Source organism: Diadema antillarum, unplaced genomic scaffold (assembly GCF_040938485.1).
Source record: "Diadema antillarum isolate AM-2024a unplaced genomic scaffold, OU_Dant_1.0 seq00000050_RagTag, whole genome shotgun sequence".
Classification (NCBI taxonomy): Eukaryota; Metazoa; Echinodermata; class Echinoidea; order Diadematoida; family Diadematidae; genus Diadema; species Diadema antillarum.
Genome location: NW_027271159.1, coordinates 53,385 through 67,197, shown reverse-complemented (window position 1 = coordinate 67,197; position 13,813 = coordinate 53,385). Strand labels below are relative to the sequence as shown.

The window sequence follows — 13,813 nt, the reverse complement described above, 5'->3', positions numbered from 1 at the left end:
AATTGACAACTGTGAAGTTAAATGCATATGTGACATCAAAGAACAATTAGATGGAAGTGGTTAAGGTCATCAAATCTGCACAAATTCTTAAAATGTACATTTAAAAAAGTCAATTTGAGACGGACATTGTCATGATCTTCATGGATCCATAATCCAAATTTAGTATAATTCAGCTTCTTTTGATAATTCAACAGCTAAAATAAACAGTGCTATATGACCACAATAAAGAACTCAAATAAAACAACAATTTCACTCTACTTTATGATACTCCGTGTAATGAACATGATGAATGTAAAAAGAGATAAGATGAAGCTACAGTGCATAACGCCATAGAAATGAAGTGTCTTTGTCTAGATTTGTTAAAACAACTAATGAAAAGTGATCAGAGCAAGTCTCAACGCGTCCAACCCTTCATCCAATGGTGAGGATCTGAACATGATATTGTTTAAAATAACATGGATATGATTTCCCTGTCATTTAAAAAGAAAATATCAAATACTGAGAATATTGTGTTTCTTCATTTTAAAATCACGTCCTTTTCAATATGCTGTTAGATATCATACAGCATTTCTTTGCTATGTATTTTTTGACTGAAAGAGAAATTTTGAATCCCCTCGTTGACTACAGTATGTAAATCTCGTGTGTGATTACAGGAGAATGCTAAAAGCATTGTATTTGTCCCGAGTCTAGACCTGTTCGTGCAGAAACTAGTTCGAGGTAACTACAAACCAGCAATTCAGACACTGATAGATAAAATGGACGTATGTTACACAATTATACTCTTTGCGATATGCTGTGGATACTGCGGTAATATGTCGGGTGAAGTATATAATAGTTCTCCACTATATATCCTAACTCATAATGGCTTTTATTTTATACCCGCGTATGTTTGTTTCGTTTTGATTTTTGTTCCACCAGTTAGTGGTCCACGAACTGATGTCGCCGGACTTCAACCCTACGTTCTACCAGTGCGTGGACTACGGATTCAAGACCAAGTACTTCAAGCTATGGTGGATGTACCACATCTTTGTCACTCTCATCATGTACGTCGTTCCCTTGGCAACCATTTTCGCCTGCTACTCAGCCATTGTCTGTAAAATCTGCAGGAGGACCAAAGCACGTAAGTAAACCTAGACTTTAATGGTTTGTCAACGCTGGACAACATCTCATGAGTAAATGCTTATTCCTAGAATGTCGCTGTTATTCCCTCCTCCCTCCCCCCCCCCCATGTCTGTTTTGATAACTCAGATGGGTTTCGCAATTATAGTGAGAATCCACTCCGTATAATAAAGGCTGATAATGTACCGCCGTAAACTCGAATCTCTCTCCCTATTTCTATATTTGTGTAGCGTAGCCGGGGAGCGGTCCAAGAGCCTTAATTCTTGTCTTCAGGTATAATGTGTACTATGTGTGGCAGCACATCAGCACCTTATTCATATAGCTCTCATATGCAGCGTACATGTATCTCATACACCACGTCTATATACGTGCATTCGGACTCACTAGGCGCATTAGAAACCCAGGCATATCATTCTCCCAATCAACCATACAGCAACCCATCCACAGGGTCTAGTACCAAAGACTACCAGTTGCAAGAAGGAGGCTGGTGTTGAAACGACAGTCCGAAATACGGTTCAGTGCAGCATTGCTATATTGTAGTTCCTGCTGTTACAACCGATGGTTTTCTCTCTGCTAAGCTCTGTTACACTGGCCTAGTGGTTCCCCATTAATTTTATAGTTATTCCTAAACAGAGAGAGAGTGCTGTGGACCCGCACTTACCCCCCAACCCAACTGAAAAGTTGTGCAGTGAGCTCGCGGTATTTATACCCTCTCGAGCCAGGGTCACGTGACCAATCCTGTCTTATTAACCCATCATGTATCAAAATGTATTGGAGTACTATACAAGCCTGCTTCTATGGATTAATATTATCTGGGCCGTTTTCCCTAGGGCTTCTGGCCTTTTTCCCTACTTTGGACATCATTAACCTTGGTTTCTGTACAGGGTGTATCACAAACCTATAGGGTGTTCCAAAACCTTCTATACAATTTCTCCATTGGAAATGCACGGGGGCAAACTCTATGGGATTTTTACACATGTTCAGAAATTAAGGGCATGAGCCGCATATTTTAAAGGTGCTCTATCGCATTTTCGCCACACTACCCCCTCCTTAAAATGAAACCTACTCCTGGAGGTTGGTGTGGAATGTTTTGTCATTACTCCCTCCATTATCAACTGTATTAAAAATCAAACATATCAAATTATATTCCCACTGTTATCTGGTACTTCCCCTATGAGCTTTTGGTTGTCAACAGAGCTTGCAGATTACAAACTTGGAAATGTATTTACAAAGTGTACATATATACATCCTGAATCATGGAGTTTGAATTTTGGTGGGGCATTTCTCCCCATTCCCAGGCCGAAATGTTAGGACATAGTTGGGTTTTCCTGTAATTTGTTTCTTCTACCAATTTCTCATTGATCTAAACCGGGAACAAAATCAAACTTTTCCAAACAATATAATTTGGGACCTCCATGATTCGGGCTTACAGGTTCAAAACAATCCAATTCGACAGTTAGACTTATGTCTATACTTTCTTCGTCTTCTTCTCTTCTTCTCTTCTTCATCTTCTTCGAGAACTTCAAGTTCTTCTATGTTTCACTACAAGGCATTATCTGGAACGGTCTTAGATTTTCTTCATTAATTCTTCTCAAACGGGCACGGTAGTCACCGGGGTTTGTGTGGTCGATCATCCTCAGCTGCAAAACCAGTGTGTGTATCGTTGATCATCCTCTGCTGCATTTCCCAGGTTTGTGTCGTTGGTTCTCAGCAGCTAGCCAGGACGTGGGGCTAGCTTCGTTTTATAAATCAGTCCAAAATGTCTTTTTTTTTTTCAATTCTATTCATTCTTATTCTAACCAAAATTTGCCAAAATAAATCAGGATACAATTTGGGGTTGGATGAGTGTGGACCAGTGTCTGTATGTTAAACCACACACAGTGAAAGGTGCTACCACTCCTCATCCGAATTTGGACATAATACCACTACGTATTAACGACGGAGGACGATCACTGCCACTCGCACATTAGTCTAGTCCATCAGACCCGTACCGCTTTGGTTTCCTTCTTGGGCGGAGGAATAATCGACATTCGTCTTCGCTTGTAGGAGTTTGTTTCTCGTGTGTTTGCTTCCTGGCCGGTTTTGCCGGGATTCTCTCTCTGAAAAGTCGCAGCCTGTCTCGATGTACAATTTTTGGCTTCCCTGCTGGTTCCTTCTTTACTCGATAGGTTACATCGCTCAACTTGTCGAGTACTTTATACGGACCAAGCCAATTTTGTCTCAGTTTTGGGGAAAGCCCCTTCTTTGTTGCTGTGTTGATTAGCCAAACTGCATCACTCCTTTTCAATGGATTGGATACCGCCCTTCTGTCGTACGTTGCTTTCTGGCGAGTGCTGCTCCCTCGTATGTTTTCTCTCGCCAGGTCGTGTACTTTCCTCATTTTCGTTTCCAGCGTGTATGCATAGTTGGTTTCTTCTTCAGTGTCTGTGCTTGTATTGGGTAGTAGAACATCAATTGGGAGTTTCACACTTCTTCCCAGCATCATTTCACATGGTGAGAATTTAGTAGTGTCATGAATTGATGTCCGGTAGGCCATCATCACGTATGGGAGCCATTCGTCCCAGTCTCTTTGGTCAGGCGCTACGACTTTTGAGAGCATTGCCTGGAGTGTCCTGTTAAATCGCTCGACCATCCCATCTGATTGAGGGTGAAAGGGTGTGGTGCGTGTCTTGTCTATATCCAGTAGTCGACAAACTTCTTTGAAGAGGTTTGACTCGAAATTTCTTCCCTGGTCGGTATGGATTTCCACTGGTATACCAAACCTACAAACGAACTCTTCTACCAGCACTTTTGCTACTGTCTCTGCTGTTTGATTGGGGATTGGGAAAGCTTCTGTCCACTTTGTGAAGTAGTCAGCTACTACCATAATGTATTTATTCCCGTTCCTTGACGTAGGAAGTGGTCCCATGATGTCGATAGCTATTCTCTCCATTGGCTTTCCGACATTGTACTGTCTCATTTTGGCTTGTCTGCGTTGAGATACCTTCTTTGCTCCTCCGCAGATTTGGCATGAGTTACACCACTCCTCCACATCTCTCCGGTAACCGTACCAGTAAAATCTCTCTTTCACTCTCTGCCCTGTTCGTGTGATTCCAGTATGACCTGTCATTCTGTGATCGTGGAGCTGTTTTAATGCTTCTGCCTTTAGATTTTCAGGCACAACGAGCTGCCAGATTATTTGACTGCCATCTTCACTCTCCCATCTACGGTAGAGAAGACCATTCCTCAGATGCAACCTGTCCCATTGCATCCAATATGCTTTGAGTTCTGGTCCTTCCAGTGACACTTCTTCCCACGGTGGTCGATAATCTGCCTGTTTCCAAGCCATAACCTTCCGAAGACACCTGTCTTCTTGTTGAGCATCGGCCACATGCCCAACTCTCCAGCTCCCTATACCAGAGCAATTATCCGGTCTGTCCTGAGCGTCCCCAGGCTGACCCGACTGTATCCCCACACTGTGAACCCGGACATCAGTCCCATGAGCTTCCTGCTCATCTTCCGAAGCAAAGTCCTTCGCCTCTTTCTGCTCACAATGCTTACAGTCCACGCATGGTCTACGTGAAAGCCCATCAGCGTTCCCATGCGAATTTCCTGCTCTATGCTGGATCCGAAAGTTATAAGTACCGAGGAGTTCAAGCCATCGTGCTACTTGCCCCTCCGGGTTTTTAAACCCCATCAACCACCGCAGTGCCCCATGATCAGTACGTATCAGGAATTCTGCTCCATAGATGTAAGGGTGAAAGTGTTTCACTCCCTGAACGAGTGCCAACAACTCCTTCCTAGTCACACAATACTGCCTTTCTGCTTTATTCAAGGCACGGCTGAAGTAAGCTACAACACGTTCCTGGCCATCTTGTACTTGTGAGAGTACTGCGCCGATTCCGTCATTGCTTGCGTCTGTGTCAATGATGAAGGGATCATCATCACGTGGGAATGCGAGGATAGGTGACGATGTTAGGGCGCGCCTGAGTGTCTCGAAAGCTTGCTCGCAGTCTTGCGTCCATCTGAACGGAGCGCCTTTCTCCGTTAACTTGTGCAGGGGTCTTGCAATGCGTGCAAAGTCTTTCACAAAGCGCCGGTAGTAAGAACAAAAACCGAGGAAACTTCTGACTTCCTTCACTGTTTTTGGTCTCGGCCACTCATTCACTGCAGTAATTTTGCTTGGGTCCGTTGCTATGCCATGTTCAGAAATGATATGCCCGAGGAATGGGACTTGGTGCCTGAAGAGAACACATTTCGAGGGGGATAGTTTCAAATGAGCATCACGCAGTCGTTGAAATACCTCCGTGAGTCGCTCTAGCTGTTGTTCAAATGTCTTTCCGAACACAATGATATCGTCTAAGTACACCAAACATGTCTGCCACTGTAGACCATGTAGTACTTGCTCCATCAATCGTTCGAACGTTGCCGGTGCATTGCAGAGTCCGAAAGGCATTACTTTGAATTGGAATAGCCCTCCCTCAGTTGCGAATGCGGTCTTTTCCTTGTCATGCTCATCCATTTCAATTTGCCAATAGCCACTAGACAGATCTAAAGTCGAGAACCATTTTGTTCCTCCGAGTCTATCGAGCGAGTCATCTATTCGTGGAAGCGGGTAGCTGTCTTTCTTGGTTATGTCGTTGAGTTTGCGATAGTCTACACAGAATCTAGTTGATCCGTCTTTCTTTTTGACGAGCACCACTGGCGACGACCATGGGCTAGAGGAAGGCTCTATTATTTCTTCCTTTAGCATTGCGGAGACTTGTTCTTTTGCATCCTCCCTCTTGTTAATGGGCAGGCGCCTTGCGTGTTGTCGGATAGGTTCAGATTTTTCTGTGTTTATTGTGTGTTTCACAATTCCAGTTCTGCCTATATCGTTTTTGCCAGTGGAGAAGATGTCTTGGTAATTGTGTAGTAATGAGGCCACTGCATCCCGTTGACTAGCATTGAGTGTTTCTGTACTTGCTTCCAGCAATTCCTTCAGATATTCAGGGACATTCTCGCCTGTGCTGTCCATACTTGTTCTGATGGACTCCTCTGTAGTCTCGTCATTGGCTAGCACCTCATCTACTTCCTGACATGTTGCTACCCTAGTGTTCTTGTATATCGTCTGTGTCTCTTCAGCGACGTTTGCTATCCTTATTGGGACTGTGTCTCTGCCTGTGCCTATTAGTACTCTAGCCACTAGTAGTGGGTATTTCTCCATGAATTTCTCATTCGGCTCCATAATCATACCATTCGGTAATGTGGTTGGTACCCCATCTAGTCTCCCTGGGACAACGATCTCTTCTCCTGCCTTAATGCATATTGTCTCTGTTAAACGCACTGTGTAGACGGTTGGGTAGTCATGCTGCTCTGCATCAATAATTTCATCTCCAACCCGAACCATATTCTGACTTGGTTCAATCGTACATTTGCAAAGCTTTAACAGATCCATCCCGATTATTGCTTGTGGCTCTATGTCAGCTATCCAAATGTCATGACGCAGGGTGACATTTCCAATTTTGATGCTCATTTTGCCCTTCCCTTGTATTGGTTTGGTTTCACCATCTGCCATGGTCATGTCTACATCAGTCCACTGTAATTCAGGCTTTTGATTTGGTTCGAATTTCTCAAACGCCCTTGTACTTAGTATTGTTGCATTTGCTCCTGTGTCTACCAAAGAGTGGATTTCTTGCCCATTGAATTTTACAGGTATAATGATGCCGTCTGTTTCTCCACTGCAAAAGCGCGTAAACACTGTATGGGGCCGTGAGCTATCTACTGCCGGTCCCCGACCCCTGGACTCGGCTGGGCTGAGTTTCCCTGACTACTTTCTGCAGTTCCACCGTGTTGTGCATGCATTCTACCTCCGGGGCTCTGGTTCTTACAGTCTTTCTGCAAATGCCCAAGTCTTCCACATTTCCAGCATCTCTGCGGACCAGATGAACGCCCGCCCATTTGTGTGGACTCAGAATCTCTGTGGAAGCCGGTCTTTTTCGTCACCCCTGCCTTTGACAGCTCTGCCATAACTGCAGCTACAATTTTCTCCACTGCATCCGAAGAAATGACTGCTCCATCATCTTTTACACTGCCCATCTTATTCCCAACGTTAACGTTACGGACCTGTTTCCTTTGTGGGAAATTTCGCCTACGCTCTGCTATTTGGAAAGCCTCAACTTCTACAGCAGCCCCAATAGCCTCCGTAAGTGAAGTAGGATGAGCGTTATACACTCCAAATCGGATATCGGGGTCCTGAATCGCATCTATGAAATGGTCTTTAGCTAGAACATCTTGCAGCTCCGCCTTTGCTGTGGGATACGCCCTCCTAGTAAGGCGCCGCACCGCTTGCCCTAGCTCAGGTAAGGATTCATCCTTCCCCCTCCTCCTGTTTCTTAATTCTACCCGATGCATCTCGGTTTGGTTTTCGGGTTGAAACCTAGCCTTTAGGGCAGCCTCCAGTGACTTGAAATCGTGCCTTTTCTCTGATTCGAGATCGCTCAAGACGGCTCGAGCATCTCCCCTCAAACTGGCAGCTAGCTGCATTGATTTGGTCTTGTAACCCCATCCATTCATTTCTGCAATAACATCAAACTGGACTGCAAAATCATCCCAAGCTGACGATCCGTCATAAGTGGGAGCCTTAGCTGTGTTACTGCGTTTGGTTTTGGGAGCTTTGTTCTGCTTTAAAAGCCTGCCTAGCATTGTTGCTAAATCCTCATTTTCCTCCCTGTCAGATACATCTGTTTCCGATGAGTCTCTGGCTTCATTACCCTCATCTTGCCTGCCTTGTGGTTGAAAAATAATTTCATCGCTTCCCATGCCTGGACTGCCAACTAGATTCTCCATTGTGATAGTATGGGCTCGTATCACTGGATCTTGGGATTTCAAAACGCTTTTCTCAACGTATATCCCTGTATACTACAATTGCCTGTTTCAAAATCTTCCCAAAATCCCACCGCTGCCACCAATTTTTGTAGCGTAGCCGGGGAGCGGTCCAAGAGCCTTAATTCTTGTCTTCAGGTATAATGTGTACTATGTGTGGCAGCACATCAGCACCTTATTCATATAGCTCTCATATGCAGCGTACATGTATCTCATACACCACGTCTATATACGTGCATTCGGACTCACTAGGCGCATTAGAAACCCAGGCATATCATTCTCCCAATCAACCATACAGCAACCCATCCACAGGGTCTAGTACCAAAGACTACCAGTTGCAAGAAGGAGGCTGGTGTTGAAACGACAGTCCGAAATACGGTTCAGTGCAGCATTGCTATATTGTAGTTCCTGCTGTTACAACCGATGGTTTTCTCTCTGCTAAGCTCTGTTACACTGGCCTAGTGGTTCCCCATTAATTTTATAGTTATTCCTAAACAGAGAGAGAGTGCTGTGGACCCGCACTTACCCCCCAACCCAACTGAAAAGTTGTGCAGTGAGCTCGCGGTATTTATACCCTCTCGAGCCAGGGTCACGTGACCAATCCTGTCTTATTAACCCATCATGTATCAAAATGTATTGGAGTACTATACAAGCCTGCTTCTATGGATTAATATTATCTGGGCCGTTTTCCCTAGGGCTTCTGGCCTTTTTCCCTACTTTGGACATCATTAACCTTGGTTTCTGTACAGGGTGTATCACAAACCTATAGGGTGTTCCAAAACCTTCTATACAATTTCTCCATTGGAAATGCACGGGGGCAAACTCTATGGGATTTTTACACATGTTCAGAAATTAAGGGCATGAGCCGCATATTTTAAAGGTGCTCTATCGCATTTTCGCCACACTTGTCTCCCTCTCCCTCTCTCGCTCCCCTGTCTCTTTCTCTCTTTATCACAAACATGTTGGTTTTCCACAATTCTACTCGAATGTCTATTGTCTCCTCTTTGCGAGACTCACCCCGCTCATTCCTTCAGGCAGTACCATCAACTGGACATCCACGGCAAAGACCTTTCCCGCCATAATCTTGAAGTGTTAGTTTTTTAACGCATTTGGGCTTCCCAAAAACACTTTCCTTGTGGCTCACTTCTTTAGTAAATGGAATCACCATCTTCCATCATGAGCAGACCCTGGCACCAGAGGGTGATGTACAGTCGTCGAGTTGTCGTCCTGCCCTGTTGGAAAGAACACAGTGTCCCAGGAGTGTGTTCACAATGTGTTCACATAGTTGACTATGTGAAAAAGTGTGAAGATGATTTCACACTGTGGTGTGTGTGTGTGTGTGTGTGTGCGTGCGTGTGTGTGTGTGTGTGTTTTCCACAGAGTTAACAATGTTCTGTTTCACGTCGTGAATTGATGATGACAATTGACAATGCGTTCGCAATGTTAAAACGCTCGAATTTGACAGTGTGAAGAGCTTTCACACTGTGTTCACAATGCGTTCACACTGTGTTTTACATTGTGCTTCACATTGTGGGAGACTGTGTTCTTTCCAGTAGGGTGGAGATATAACTTTCCCTGTAAGAGTCGCTAACTTTTTGTTGAATGGTATTGGTGGCGGGGAAAATCAACGTCGCATTACCTAGCCACCATGGCCGTGAGTGATAGTACAGACAACTATTGTTCTTTACCTTTAATGACGTGGGATGGGGTATTCTCATGGTCGGACATCCGGGTATTTTGCGTGTCACGGGGTCATGGATAGCGGTGGAGTGAAAACAAACAGGCGCGTGAGCCTGGAGTGGTAACGCTGTACGTGTTTTCTGCCGGGGCGCCCCGCGAGGATAGCGCTAGCGCAAGCTGTACTACTGTAGCTGTGCGGGCGGCAGGATTAGGCCCTAGGCCTACCCTAAATTAGGCCCTACCCTAAGCCTACTACAGTACTAACGTTACGCCTGTAGACCTACCTGAAGTTTCTATGAGGTACTAAGTAAGCGTAGATATCGGGGTAGGGCCTACTCAAAGAGGTTCTACTGCACATCTGGCCATTTTGTCGGGTCGTTGATCCAGAGTCCTGCCGCGATTTCATACGGGCACAGGTCCAGTCCGACTGCCTTCAACTTGGCAAAATACCGGGACCGATCGATCGATCGACAGGATCCAGATTTTTAGAATATTGCTGGCAAGACATGGTGCATATATCTCATGAATGGTGGCACAAATGACAAAATGAATAATGAAAAACAGTCCCCATGTCTGCGTAGAGTTGCACATAAATTATACGCGTCGCACATGCACAGCATGTAGTATGCGCATTATGCAGGCTTAGCGCGTGCAAGCTGTTTGTTTTCACTCCAGTCAACCGGAAGTGACGTGTAACCGACCGCAAGAATAGGGAAAGACTAATAGATCGCTACTAATAGGTGTTCCATGAAGCCGTTTCGCAGTTTTATTTTTCATGAAATCACTTTCGAGTGCATGTAGTCGCATTATAATGATTTTATAAATGTGAACTTGAGAACGGGAGTGGGCCCAGCTAACCTCTATTTTTCGTAATCAAATTTGGCAACTGTTCTAGAGTCATTACATAGAGATACTGTATGTGTCCTGAACATGTTAAGTGCGTTGCATCTCCGCTTTTCTTCAGTGATGTAATGCTCCTGTTTGCTGATATACTGCCGTGAATGTCGTCTGAGATCGGTTCCATGGTATTTGCTCCTGGGACAATTGCTCCCATGAAATATCCGCACGCTAAGCCAAACATAAATTCTACCCACAAGCATAACCCTAACCCTAACCCTTATCCTTATATCAAGCTAAACCTAAAAGCCTATCACAATCCTAACCCTAACCCCAAGTCCTTGGGGAGAATAAGAAGGGAGCAAATGTCACAGGAGCAAAATATGTCGTGTCACCTCTGAGATCACTCTTTTTATTTTGATTTTAAAGCTAAATCAACAAACAAACTGCGCGCGAATTTCGTATAACAATTTATGCTCAGTCAAGGGGAAGGTGCATTCCGAAGTCTTTTGTTAATACATGTAATACTAGTAATTAAGTAATGATTGACAGATGATGTTGTTGACAGAATCTTGGTTTGGATTTGTGTGTGTGCGTGTGCGTGTGTGTGTGTGTGTGTGCGTGTGTGTGTGTGTGTGTGAGGGTGTGTGTGTGTGTGTGTGCGTGTGTGTGTGTGTGTGTGTGTGTGTGTGTGTGTGTGCGTATCAAAGTAATCTGAAGGAATATAGAAAGAATAGCATTATAGAAAGAATATCATTATGCAAAAGGAGATTTCGGCTTCTACCAACCTTTACTGACTTGCTGGCTAGGACTAGGACTTCTCTAGACCAGGTGGATTGCACCGTTTCTCTGACCTTGGCCTGAAGAAGTCCACAGGAGTGGACGAAAGCTAGCCAGCAAGTCACTAAAGGTTGGTAGAAGCCTAAATCTCCTATTGTACGATCTCCCCAACTGATGAAGGCTTTCTGCAATATCATTATTATATGACACATATCTAGATATTCATTTGACCACATGGGTGATGTTGAGGGTATTACAAATCAACACGAGTCAACATGCATTAGCATTGCTTCAGGTCCTTTAAAGTTATGGCATTATGCTGCTGCTATCTCTGTACTTTTCTTTTGTTACACCTGCCTGACGATCATGTTGTTTTGTTTTGTTTTGTTTATTTGTTTATTTGTTTGTTTTATGTTGTTTTTGGGGGTATCTTAATTTTGTTTTTGATATCGGGGTTCTTGACGTACTTATTTGTGATCGTTATTCACGTCTGTTAGGCGAGACGTAACTGTGTGAAGAATAGAAAAACTATGCAATGTGGCATCTCAGTGTTGTTTTTGTTTAAAAAAAAAATCACCCATGGTTTCATTGCACTTTGTTCTACGAAAAAAAAAAACACATTGCGTGACCCACGGGCTCTCCTAAAGTTCTCTTTGAAAATCTAAATTGCCTGCCTTTAAACTCTGCGAGAACTCTCTGCTATACCTATTTGTCATCATCAAAGCTAGCTCTTGGCCCGCCAATAAGGCGCCTTAATAGGGCTATGCCACACCGATAGACTTGATGAAAACATATTTGACACGGAGATCGATACCAAACCCGCACATGAGGGGAAAATTTAGAATAGCGATATTCATCCCCTGCGGCTGACTACCATATTGCATCAGATTGCAACCCTCAGGCGGTTTGTGGGGGCAGATTTCTATATCTATTTTTGTGGACATTGCAGCAACGTTTGGAATGTCAAAGCATTTTATGAAATCGACATTTTACGGTAACATAGAAATGCTTGTATAAACGTTTTCTCGTACACTCAACATTTTCCTTTCATGTGACCAAATGCAGGCTGTATGATGACTGTGTATTCTTTTCCATTTGCTAATCATCATCTATACACTGTGGCTCCTTTAACATTGAAAATTTTAACTCTAAATATACATGCAATGTACAACTGAATTCATGGAAACCATCCACACGCTTTAAGGCGCGCAGGTGAAAGAAAATAAAAAGTAAGAAGTGAAAAAGCAGGTGTGGAAATGTCAAAAATAGAAATGTTGAAAGTATAAATTAATGCAAGTGGTAAAAAGATGGGCAAGATCAGTGTTTACTATGTCAGAATTAAATAATCTGTGCTAGAGCTATTTTAGGAGACACATTGAAAATCCATCAGTTTTATCTCTGGCAGTGATTACCTATGACATCTTCTCCTTAGGGTATCTACACTTCGTACAAATTTTCTTCTTACATTCTTACCTCAAAATATTTTGCCTCTAGCATTTGTACTTCTGACATTTTCATTTCGGACATTTCTACGACGGACATTACATGACCCAAGGACTCACTGTAGCCTGCACAGCCATGAAGTGTTAAGTGCGGCCTTTGCTCCGAGGTAGACATGCCTCCATATGTTAAACTTTACTTGCATTATATACATACTTAACCTTTATTCCGTCGGAATGAGTCAGATATAATCACAGATCTTGGGAAAAAATTTAATATCAGCTTTTAGACTGATTGGTTACGCAGCAGAATCGAAAGTTCTTTGCCCACTGAAATAAGTGATCTAAAATCATTTTTTTTTAAATAGATATAGGTGTGTCACGTAATGGAAATGGGCCAAGAAGTTTGAAAAATATAGTGAATTGCGTTGACACCACACAACGAGAGTATTTGAATACCTTTTTAGCTTTAAAAAATGCTTCTATGGTCAGAATTTGCTTAAAGAATTAAAGCTATTGCTGAGTGTATTGAAACGTCTTTATAGGATTTCCACTGTATATTTCGATTTGCTTAATGGCGAAAAGGAATAAACAAGCGTCAGACAAATAAAATAAAAAAATCGCTGACTTCACTCTATTCAATGCTTCCTGACTAACTTAGATATTGAGGATTCTTAGAAATTTACGAAAATCGGAAATCCATATTGCGGGTCAATAGTACGTATAGTTCAGGCCTGTGTCGACAATAGTGTTTGACGGGTGATTTTTCGCGCATTTTGCGCGGCAAAGTAATAATAGAAAGATTCGCACTATTTGAATAATTGATTTGACCTCCATAGCAGGAACAAAACTCATTGAGCCATCAACGACAGAAATAGTAAGTTGGACAGATCTGCAAATTAGAAAAAAAAACAAAGAGAAACCAACAACACTCTAATGCAATTTGAACCTTTTTTTTTTTTGCAGATGCAGTTAACAGGTGGTAAATCAGCCTCTTTTCGTGGTACCAGTATACTTGAATAGCCACATCAAACTTACATTAAGGAATATCTTTTGGCTAAAGGAAATAAAAAGAAATATTGTGGCTGAGAACAAAGTTAAAATGTATTTTGACA

At 43.1% G+C, this 13,813-nt stretch overlaps 1 protein-coding gene across 1 annotated transcript in view; it reads left to right on the top strand.

The window, feature by feature from the left end:
- Positions 1-13,813, top strand: part of LOC139725582 (gonadotropin-releasing hormone II receptor-like) — a 90,004-nt gene that overhangs the window by 59,484 nt on the left and 16,707 nt on the right. Inside the window, exon 2 of the mRNA XM_071636673.1 lies at positions 919-1,120. Coding sequence (XP_071492774.1) covers positions 919-1,120 — 202 coding nt within the window. The remainder of the gene's footprint in view (positions 1-918; positions 1,121-13,813) is intronic.